The sequence below is a fragment of the Caloenas nicobarica genome, chromosome 2, assembly GCF_036013445.1.
Source record: "Caloenas nicobarica isolate bCalNic1 chromosome 2, bCalNic1.hap1, whole genome shotgun sequence".
NCBI lineage: Eukaryota > Metazoa > Chordata > Aves > Columbiformes > Columbidae > Caloenas > Caloenas nicobarica.
In genome coordinates, this window is record NC_088246.1 from 10,786,941 (window position 1) to 10,798,987 (window position 12,047).

The 12,047-nt window shown below is 37.5% G+C and overlaps 1 protein-coding gene across 1 annotated transcript in view; it reads right to left on the bottom strand.

The window, feature by feature from the left end:
- Positions 1 to 12,047, bottom strand: part of PTPRN2 (protein tyrosine phosphatase receptor type N2) — a 652,409-nt gene that overhangs the window by 413,621 nt on the left and 226,741 nt on the right. Inside the window, 1 exon segment of the mRNA XM_065628527.1 lies at positions 8,529 to 8,691. Within this exon segment, the coding sequence (XP_065484599.1) occupies positions 8,529 to 8,691 (163 nt within the window).

The window sequence follows — 12,047 nt, forward strand, 5'->3', positions numbered from 1 at the left end:
CTGTTAAAGAGGCCAAACCAGTGATTCCTGCAGCGATGGGATGGCATTAGGCCATGGTCTTTTGACAGGTTCACAGGCTTATGGCAACGGGCACCATTAAAGTCATATCATCTGACCTACAATTTCACTAATAATTTTCTGTAACTATCTCCTATTTTCTTTCTGAGAATTACGAGGGCTTTGAAACCATTTAAGAACTACATCAGAGAAATAAAGATGGCAAAGATAGTTAATTAACACCCTGTAGTTTGCAGTGTCAAAAGCTTGATCAAGCAAAAAGGGTCCTCAGAGTCTCCTTTGATCAAAACTAGTGATGACTTCACTTCCTAATTCTGTTTGTGAAACTGCAGCGTAACAGGATTGTCTGGGATCTGACTGTATACTGTTCAATAATCTACATTGCCGTAATTTCAGTTGACAGAGATTTGATTGTGAGCAGCATATTTTACCACTCTTAAACAAAAAAACAACCCTCCAAAACAAAAGAAAAAAAGAGGAAAGATAAATACATTGGTTTCTTTCATGTATAAGTTACTGTTTAAGAAATTCACTTTTAAGTCTGAAATGTTCCCAGCCATTCATGGTCTCCTTTGGGACGCTCTTAGCTGTGTGCCTACCCTTCAACCTTCTCCGACAGATTCTTCTGCATGAATAATTTTTATCATTAATTGATGTTTCTTATACTGTGGAGAAACTCACTAGGCTTTAGTTTTCATAACTAAGTGCTGGTTGTTCTCTCTGTTTCTGACAAATCTCCAACCTATGGGTTAAAACAAGATTTCTAAAGCATTTCCTTTGGTGTAGGAGTGCTGGATTGTCTTTCCTTAGCATTCATCATTAGCTCATCACAAAGAGAAATGTTAGTTTTACACATTGGGTTACACGATAACATGTTTTTTCTCCACACACAAAGGAGCGGAGAACAACACGTGGATGAACGCAAATAACCTGATCGATGCCAAGGGGCCTCTGTCCCGGCTCCTCCCCAGGCCATCACAGGGCGCCATCACCCGTGGTGTCCAGAAGTGCCACCCACCAGGTGGGTCAATGAGAGAATCTCTCTGGATCACTCTGCAGACTGAAGGGGTTGCTGCCTACAGGGGTGCGGGACTCCTTACGGGATGCCAAGAAGAGCATCTTGTCGTTGTATGAGGCAAATTATGGGATGCTTTGAGAAAGGACCAGAGAGGGAGGCATCAAGATGGATTAGGAAATAGCTGTGGTAAACAGCCAAAAAAAAGGAATAAAAGGGACCGGTAGCATCTAAGCAGGCTGGCCAGTGTACTTGTCTGCACACGCCTTGTGTCTGATCACCACAGTCTGTCCCCGTCTTCTCCATAAACTCAATTTCTATCTAATTTTCTGGGTGAGAAGCTTTCTACTCTGTGTGAGTGTGTGTGAATGGTGGTCTGAGTGTCAACAACCAGAGCCAGACCATGGGTCCCATGGTGCCTATTGGCAGTAACTGCTCCACCTGGCTACTGGCCAGATGTGAGGACATGGAGCTGAAGCAGCTTCACTTCTGTCAGGCCACTGGGTTCAGCAGCTCCTGAACGTTACTAACAGGAACCAACAAGTGACACTCAACCCCCAGCGGACGGTAGGAATTGTGCAGCATGGACGTCAGTGCTGATATATACACCAGAGTTTATCAGCTTCCCGAGAACAGTTTGCTCACATGTCAATAAGTCTGTTACTTAAGGTTTCAGTGAATGATGTTTAAACACATTTTCTGTAGGCATATGCTGGTATATTGAGCTAACTCGTTATCTAAAGATGATTTATACAGAAACATGAAGATCTTCATCTGCCAAAAGTTGAGCACATTAGCACCAATTCCATATATTTATAACTGTAACATGTGAATCTAGAGACTACTTTTACCCAAAGAAATGCAAGTGGATAGAGATCTGAAGGATTCATGTCGATAAAATTGCTTTACAGCCCCATTGAAAGCAACCAACCATTTCCTGAACAACTGCTTGAGGTAAGGTATTTTTCCCCTCATAAAAAAAAAAAAAAGTGTTGCACTATATTGAAATGTATACACCAGCACACCCACACAGAGGTTAGATAAAATAAGTTTAAATGTTTGTGAACTCTATCCTCTCATTTGGTAAGTATTATCTAAAAATAAAGATGGAATACATTTTAAAATGTGTACCACTTCTACCATCTTGTATTTACTGAGCTCTGTGTACTGAAATACAGTGAGTAAATACTTGTAAGACATATAGCAAGCTTGCAGGAGAAACAAAAACACCGAATACTGGGTATTTGGCAAAAAGAGAGCTGATTTTTGAAGTGATGTGATCTGAAAAAGGTGCAAATCTTATTGTCCAGTCAGTATTTGCAATTTTTAAACTATCAATGTTTTATCTGGAAATTACTATAAATTAATGAATTTGCCTTTAAATAAGCCTCCAGACCTATGCTTATAATTTACATCATTTTCATGTCTTCAAATCTTTTTCAAATAATTAATCTCTACAAGACTGCAAATCTTTACAAGCTGTGTGATAAGGGAAATTGTGATTTCTAAGTTAAGATGTGAAAATTCTATAACTATATTGTACATAAACTGACAGGTTTTAGGTAGAAGTAGGTGTTAGGTCTAAGACTTGAAGAGCACGATACTGGCACTAGAATCTTCACTCGTTAAATTATTATACTCGAAAACTAAATCACACATCAGTTTGCCAAACTGTGTATTCAGGCCACAAACAACCTGATGTGCAATTTACTAGGATTTGTAGCCATGATTCTCTTAGATCTTCAAATGTATGGGTACAAGCCCTCCCAGAAAAAAATTGCTATCTAGACAAATTCATGCAGAATGGCAAACAGGATAGAATTTACCACATCTAAATGTATATATTTAAATTAGAATGGATGGATCATAACTTGGAAATTCATTTTTTCTCTCCACTGATCATAAAATTAGTTTAGGCTGACTTGCACCAATACAAACATCTGTATTTGGTTAAATGAATTCTGTTCCAGTGCTTATGTTGGGGTTTTCTGTTTGTTTTTAAGAGGACTTTAATGTTTCTATTTTACTGAAAAGAGCCATGGAGGGGAGAACGACCTAACAGATTAAATATTTATCTGGGATTCAAGGCTTAAATTTTAGTCTACATTCTACCAAAAAATTCTTGCACAACCTCAGAAAAGCTGCATAATCTGTCCGTGAAATAGGGGGCCTTAGTTCTTCCCTACTTTGTAATAGCATTAGGTAAATCAATACATCAACACTTGTGAGACGATTGGATTTACTCTAATGGTTGCTGTGTAGATATGGCAATAGATGGGAAATTCTGTAACTTCGGGGAGAGGCTCCTTTATCAATTATTCCTGATATTTTTATGAAAGTGTTTATTCACAGAATGAATTACATTTTTCTTATACATAATCACACATATATTAAATATTAAATTTTATATCAGCAGAATTTAAATGTATACATTGCAGAAAGGTTTTTGACTTTTCAGCAGTCAGCCATCAAATCAATTTCTGATGGTCTTCATTCAGTACTGTATTTTAATCAGGGCTAGATAAATAAGGGTCCTGCTTTTTTAATTAAATCTTTAGATTAAAACGAGGAACGACTGCATAATTTCTTACTAGTAAATCACAGTAATTATTATTTGCAGATAAGTTCAGAGTACACGTTTGAGCACTTATGCACTCAGATTTTCTAAACTAAATAATAATCCTTTTCAATAATTATCACACAATCTAATTCTTTCAGGAGATCAATTACAAAGCATCAAACAATTGATTTTCGACCCAGCAAAGCCATGAGTGCTGTTCCCTGAATGTCAAAGGGTAAAACAGGTGGAAGGTTCCCTCTTGTACCGTGGACTAAAATATCAGCTTTAACAAATGTCCTGTCTAACCTTTGTACCCTTCTAGATTTCAGCAAACTGACTCTACCACAGCAGTTTGTATTTGCACTTTCTCCCCTTTCAGTACCATTTTACTGCTGATGTAACAACCAGACATACTCCTCTGACACAAACCTCTATCTGTTCCTTCTTCCCTTCAAGATTCTGCAAAGACCTTTATTAGTGACTTATTTGATGTAAAGATTCTGCTTTTTTCCAAACTCTTTGCTTTAAAACTCGTAAGAATACCTGAGACATGGAGATTTCTGCAATCACAATATTTATACATAAAGTCTACCTTGAAAATGAAGGCAAGTAATTCAAAACCAAAGAAACAGAAAAAAAGCAGAAAATGGATGAAACTCCCTGAAGACTCTGGGAGAATCTATTGTCTCTCTTTTTGCCTACATTATGAACTAGGGTCAGAATGGCACACCAGCCTGAAAGGACCTTAGCAGCAGGTAGGACCCACGCCTGAAGACCTCAGAGACCAAGTCAGGGGGGAAAGAATAAGAGCAATAACATGCACCTTCTAGCTCTAAAACCCTAAACCACGACACAGAGAGCCCTGCAACAAAAAATGCAGCATGAGCATAAGCGTAGCAGGCAACTTGCTTATTCCTACAGCCTAGAAGGTTTCCCAGAGGAGCCAAAGGACCATCCAGCCCCAGAGCGGAGGATGTCCAGCCACACGGTGTGGTGGACACAATTGCAGTGCTACTTTGCCAAAGACATGCACTTTTGCCAGCCTGACACATTAAAAGATTCACAATTCGGGCTACCAGAGGGCAAGAGAACATGTAAAAATGATAGCTTATTCAAGAAAAAAGCAAGCAGTTCCCGCTAAAAAGGAGAGCTAGGTCAAGGAAAAAACAAGGGTGAGTTAATTTTATTTTCTTCCTGATTTTAAGACTTTCAAATAAATTTGGATCACATTTCCAACCTTTTTTATTTCGGTGATGACTAAAAAATTTTTCTTGGTCCGATGAAAGCAGTATAATTGAAATCTCATGTAACTATTCATCTGTAGGCATGTGAACTATTTAAGGAACTATAACATAAGATCATCCCCCACTAATGGCTGGTGAAAAGCAGGAGTTTTTGTTTCTGTACTGATCATTTTTGCTGCCTCTCTATTTTGCTTTTGTTGTAACAGACACTGTGGACGTAGTGGGTTTTTTTTTTTTTCTTTTTCCTCATCCTTTATTTAAAGATTTCTTCAAGACGCACCTGCTATGCAAACACACACCGAGCTCCCCACAAGGCTGCCAGCAGCAGCAAAGCAAGCAAGCGCTCCTTCTACAGCCCACCAGCTCCAGCAGTCACCTGTGTGCCCCCGCTTCGAAGCCAACAAAACTCTGCTGCTCAGCTTCTGCAGGAATGTCAACAGCATAGTGTTTTTTTCAGGGTTTCAGCTTTGGGCTGGTTTTTTGTTTCGGTTTGGTTTGGTTTTGTTTTCTGGAAAAAAGGGGTTTGCTCTAACTGGAGGGGAGAAGAGCAGGAGAATTCACATGTGCTTTGAAGTCTCTGCATTTCTTGCCTCAGTAGGTAAACCGAGCTTTCTCATCATATGTATGTGCCTGGTTAACTCCAGGTTTGGCAGAAAGGAATAACAAGTACTGACAATGCAGCATTTTGTGAATGGTAAAACCTTCATTAAGCCTAATGGGTTGGGGAGAAGACAAGAAAAACAAACACACATCAGCTAATGCTTAAGTAACAAATGCCACCAAGTGCCCATTTCCTGAACAACTCTTTTCAGTTGAACTAAAGTGAAATGTTCTTTACAACTGTAATCCTCAGGAAAGAGACCCACCAAACCTTCTGATTTACTGCTATTTACCCACTGGCAGAGTCATTATCGACTGGCGAGATTATAGCCTGCAGTGGATACTGTCTAAATACCAAGAAAAAATCATGATCTTTAAGTGTCTCAAAAAATCACTCAAAGACGCTCTTGCAATAAGTGGTAGACATTACAGGAATTTTGGTCCATCACATGGTGTAAGGTTAACAGTGTTATTTCTGTCACTGGTGTATCCGGCCTCAAGCTGACACTTCTTTGAAGAAGGGAAATAAGAAAAGAGTTACCTGTTTTAGGATTTTCTGTGTTTTATTTTACAACTTTATGCATAACTGTATGTGTACTCTCTACATGGTAATGTTGAAACTCTGCAGTTTCATTCTGATAATATATGTGGAAGATAGTAGGAAAAAAACACCGAAAGTCTGTAAACCAGTTTGGTTAAAAATATTTAAGTTAGGATGCTAAGTAACATGTTTGGACTGTAACAAATATTTTAGATCCTCTTTGTCTTTTTTCTTCCTGTCTTTTACTCTTGGTCAGAGTGCTCTGATGACAGTTTTGGAACTAATCAGAATTCACTCATGAAGTCTGCCTAGAAGCATTAAATTTCTGCAAGATGCAGCTTACTTCATAGCAGTTCAGGTATCAAAGCAACCAGAGCAGTGCTACATCTCCTTCGCCCCGACAGCAAGAATGAAGTGACAGAGGTAAATATATACTTGAAAGAAAATTCTTTTTAAGAAGGGCAAAGGCCCAAAAGATGCAATTCTAAGTTTAAGTACAGTAAAGTACCTCTGTCTTACCCTTATTTTTAATCAGAAAACTGCAAGAAAGCTGAAAAGGTCTTGCTATAATTATTTAATTTTGGTTCATATCCATATATGAAATGCAAAAATAAGGTACCGAGATTTTGTTGAAGCATACAATTAAAGGTCACAAGATAGCCATTTTCAATTTCAAGTGGTATAACAATATCAAATGCTGTTCCCACAGTTACTTCCTTCCTACTCTTTTAAATTCAACCCATTTTACTCTCTTCCCCCCACCCCCACCCCGTTTCCTGGAGTAGCAAAAATCCTGGTCTCTCTTTTGTTTAAATGTTATTCCACTAATGACTCGAAGAATCAAGATATAAACACTTTGTTCCTCTTCTTTCTTTTTAAAGAATAGTAGTTGCATTTGTTTTGCAAAGGATAGGGAAACTTATCCAGGATAAATTAAAGTACATGACTGATTACTAATTTTTAAGATAATTTTCCCTTTTTTTTCTTTTAATTTTAAATTATAGGTAACACGTCTGAATGTCTGTTGTTTTAAAATGCTCCTTAGTAAACAGAAGAGTACAGCTTGCTCCTGTATGTGCTTCATTTCCAGATTGTCTCCTCTTTATCCCACTTCCCCAGGCTTCAGAGTACCCATCTCCATGGCAACACTCGATAAGGTTGGTGGGTGGTGTTATCACAGCAGGCTTCCCCGCAGAAGGTCTCAGCCATATGGATTATTTATGAACTTGCATGACAGCACCAGACCCGGTGAAATACTTCTTGAGCAAGTTTTCTTGTCTCTGAAAGGCAGCGATTCAAAGCAGGGCATCCTCCCTGCAGTCAGTGACCAGGAGTAGAGAGTGGAGGAAAAGTACCACAAAGGTGGTCGCTCATCCATCCCTAAAGCTGCCTTGCTGCTGCCTGCAAGTTTCTCTTCCCCCGATGACCACCTAATGACATACGTCATAAATCATGTGCTATATATGCCAATCAGTGAAGCTGGAAATTTGGGGCTGCTGACAAGAATAACAACATTTCAGTTATACCATGACTAACTAAGTAGTTGATACAACTGATACAGCTGTTGGGAGTTGCCATTGCAGATATACTGCAGCAGTGCTGTGTCTCTTTCTTATAGTTCCTGGAAAAAACTAGCGATGTGGCTTTGGCACTATATCTGCCTGATTTTTTTTCCTAAAACATCATTATATCATTTAGCTTATATTGTTGCATTTACACTGTGTTCATGCAAATAGCACATGTCAATTTTTTGAAAGGTTCCCTATAATAGCAGCCTATTTCTTTAAAGTAATAGATTGCTTTGGATAAATATATTTTTTGAGCAAAATATGTAGGGCTATAAGAGCCTGTCATATGCAACACCTTCATCCAAACATTTTTATAAATTTATCAAGCTCCATCTTAGAACAAGAAAGTTTTTCTCTAGGAAAGAAATAAAAAATGGTTTCGTTCTCAAACAGGCATTTGTGTGTGGTGTTTGTCATTTTTTTTTGGTTTTTTGGGGTTTTTTTAACATAGCAAATACTCAGGATTTAATAGTTAAATTTATCTTCCTAGCTATATGTATATTTATAATGTATACATTTGAACCTTAATTGATTTCGGTAGTCTTCTTTTATGACTAATAAGAAGTAGGAAATGTTGAGTCACAATTCATCAGATTTATCAAAATCTGCTCAAATATCAGAATTGACAGGGTAGTTCGGTTGGCTTTCTGGAGAGCAGCAGTTCAGATGCTGCATGAAGGATTCCAGATCAGCCAGTGAAGATGTTACAACCTTTATCCCACTCTTCCTTCTCCCTCACATACAATGTCCCTAATTAAGGTAAAATGCTCCGGATTAGCAGAGCTCTATTGTTTACAATGCTGAATCTGACCCTACTCATTTGAAGAGAACTTGGCTAGTTCAGTTATGATAATCGGTTGGATGAGGTAGCAAGAAACAAGGTCTGGTCTCAAGAAAGAAGGGAAAACTGATATATAAAGAGAATTCAAAAAAGAATGGTGACAAAAATCACAGAATGCAGGAACCACATTAAAATTACTACCTTGACAGAAGCTTTGTCATTCATCTTCCTTGGATACAAATTTGTAGCTTCAGGCTGGGAGAGAATTCCGAGATATTGAAGATATTGCTGAAGAGACTTGGCCAAGTTCACATCATTTTCCAGGTCGTAATTTCTTTCTTTCTCTGCATTCTGTCCCAAAGTCCTGCACAGCAAAAGCAAGGAAAAGAAAGTTATAAGCCCACACAACATACAAAGTTTCCAACTAAAAAGGCATCGTTTCATACTGCAGGCCAATGAAGTTAGTTCCGTACCTAACAAAAAGTCACGCAAAAGCTTAGCAACCACAAAAGTACAGAAAATTCAATGTTTCAGAAAAAGCAGCCAAAAAATCTTGTACTATTAACAATTTATTGCATGAATCAAAGTTAATGATCCAACTGTAAATCAAATAAAATGCCCACATCAAGGCAAAGCCATATTCGGAAGAAAAGAAAATGCTTGTAAAAGGAAAATATGCATGATTAAATTGCACCCCAAAGAAATTTGAGATAGTTCTAAGATTTTAAAAAGTTGCTGGATGATGATTATGATGAGATTCAACATCAATTTGGCCTTGCACCAATTTACAGAATACAGCGAGACTACTGGGTGTGCAGAAATAACTGAGCAACTCAGCTCCAGCAAAAGGCTTAAAAAGGGAATAATGAGATGGAAAATGTATCTCTTCTGATCTTCTCATGTGCCTGGGATTCACATAATAGTGGTGTTTCCTAACTGTTTTAGACAGATCCTGGTGACATTTGCAAAGAAAAGCTAAAAATGTGATTAAACATCAGCAGTATAGAAGTGTTTATATGGGATTCAGACCACTGTGTGCAATGAATCTGAAATATTATCAGCTCTCCTCATCTATCTCAACAACTTGTCAATGATGACAACAATTCAAAAGTCAACGCAAGTAACTATTTCATTCCTCATACAAGAAAGCAGAAAAAGGGTTCCCAGTTTGCTTCCTTCTTTGTGAGTGACACACGGTTTTGAAGGAAATCGCCTTTTTGGCGTCACCGTTTCCTACCACCATGCCCACACACTTCTTCAGTGAAGAATAATTCCAGGTGGAAGAGCTTTTCCAGCCTAGAAAGATGAGGTTTCATTTGGCTTTCAACATCTCTGTGCCACTGAAAGCAAAATTTTATTCTACCAGCCCATGTCAAGATGCTTTTTGGGGGGCACAGCTTGAGAGGCTACCATTATTTCATTTCCAAAATCTCGTGTTTGATTACATTACTTTGGGCACAAAGTCACAGACTTCCATCAATGCTCACAGTTGTATCAAATGCATGTTCTGACTAATTTAATGCCAATAAATGTAATTAATAATCTAATTTGTTGTGGTGGCATTGCAACCGATAGTGCTCACAAGGTTCCTCACTTTGAAGTACTAGAAAAACCCTCAACCTCTCCCTAGTGTAAAACTATCAGCTTCCCATCAGGTACACAAATTGTCAGAAAACAAAGGTTTATTACACAGAACACTTCAGCAATCTTGATATAATTCATCATAACTCTTGCTTCTTTCTCATGTTGTTCAAATTTTTCTCTTATTCCAGAGCTTTAAGTTCTGCCTTATGGTAGATGTGCAGGTAGCACTATCCATCTCCTTTTCAACTTAAATCCAGACTAAAACTGTTCTGTAGTTTGAGAAAGAGCTGAGCAGGATGCTCTCTGCTCCAATAGACAAGAACTAATCCAAAGAGGCTCTCATCATAGAAGGTATCCCACTTCAAACACTCATCTTTCATTCATCAATTAATTCCAACACCTATCGCCTCCTTTCTTCGCTGACTTTGAAAAGAAAGGAAAAATGGAAATACCAGACCAAATTCTGCCCTGAGGATTTCCACTGGCACTAATGGGAACTGAACAGATAAAAGACAGCATTTAGGTTAGCTTTTCACGCCATTATTTACAGTATATAATCACTCACACTGGTGGTAGAAGCAAAATCTGGGGTCTAAGGTTCCTCATTTTTCTTATGGAAACAGTAATTGTACTCGAATTCCACACTAGATGTAATATTTTATGATATAAACTTTTGAACAATTAAAATGTAAAATTATATCAAAGTATTACACTTCACTTGATGACAATTTTAATAAAATCCTACAAATACATCTGAAAGACTTCTTAATATTTTTGTAGTTCACCAGTATATCACTGTTGTTCACCTTGTTAACACAGAAAGTACAATGCATTAAATGAGCTATTACTGCAACTGAATTAAAGTATTTCTTTTAAATTCGACAAAGTGATATTGGAAAATGGATTAAAGAAATACATAGAAGCACCTGGTGAGTAGGAGAAATTGCTTTCAGCTGTGTTCTTGTGCACTTTTTTGGAACTATTTCCAGTTTTAACTTATTCTGAAATAGCACTTTGCATACAATTTCAGGGTGTAAAGACAATAAAGTATATCATTATTTATCCACAGAAATAATGATATATTTCCTACAAAAACCAGCACTTTGGAAGCTTTTGTGTGGAAATATCTAAATCACTGCACCTCATATATTATACTTTTCTAGAATGTTCTCAATTAACAGATACAACACTTCTTAGAATAAAGTTTCTCCCTTTTAAATGCTGTGAGAATCTTATTACTGACTTAGTGATGGTTTTATTATAGAAATAATGCTATACCCCATTTTGCACATTGAAGTTTGCTGGAAACGTTTCTGGTTTTGCCTAATTGCACCGATGAACACAACTGACATTTATTCCCTGTGTGCAGAATGGACTTTTTTCCTTTATCTTGGATCCTCTTTTAAGAGTGGATTTTTTTGAAATTTAATAAGGGCCCAGAAAATACCACGTACACTCCAGTTAGCCAGCAAAGAAAGAACTTTCATCTTGAAATCAAGCTCCCCGTTTCAGTATTTTTTTTAAGATGAAATCCGTGTCTTCTGTTCAATCAGACTTCATACGCACTAATTTAGCCTAAGTCAATTTACCTTTCAAGTGTCTGAGTCTATTTTCTTGCTCTCACTAGCTCTGTGGGGATTAATGACTCATTAGTATGACTTCATATTGTCTTATTACACACGTTACCCTTAATAAAAGGTCTTCCTGCCATAATGTTTCTTTGATAATTAGATACCCACACTAAGTTGCTTTTTTAATCATCTAATATTATCTGATAAGATTTTAGCAAGCGCATGGAGCACGCTGAGCATATAGTAAACTTTATCAGAATCTGCAAGACGCCAGAGAAAAAGTTCCTACTGTTCTCTGACCTACAGAATATGTTGCAAATGGACAACCAGAAAAATCAATTAATGCTTTAAACTGTTGGCACATAAGATAATGCTTTCAGAAGCACAGCTTGGTAACTTCAGAAAATCTATCCACAATAGGAAGTGCTAAAAGTGGAATGCATTTGAAATTCTGATTTTGTTAAGAGTCAATAGACAAAATAGGGGGCTTTTAAACATATAGTTCTAGTTAAAAATGCAAAACAGCTCAAATCTGATCACAACAGGAACTCCTAAAAGTGATCAT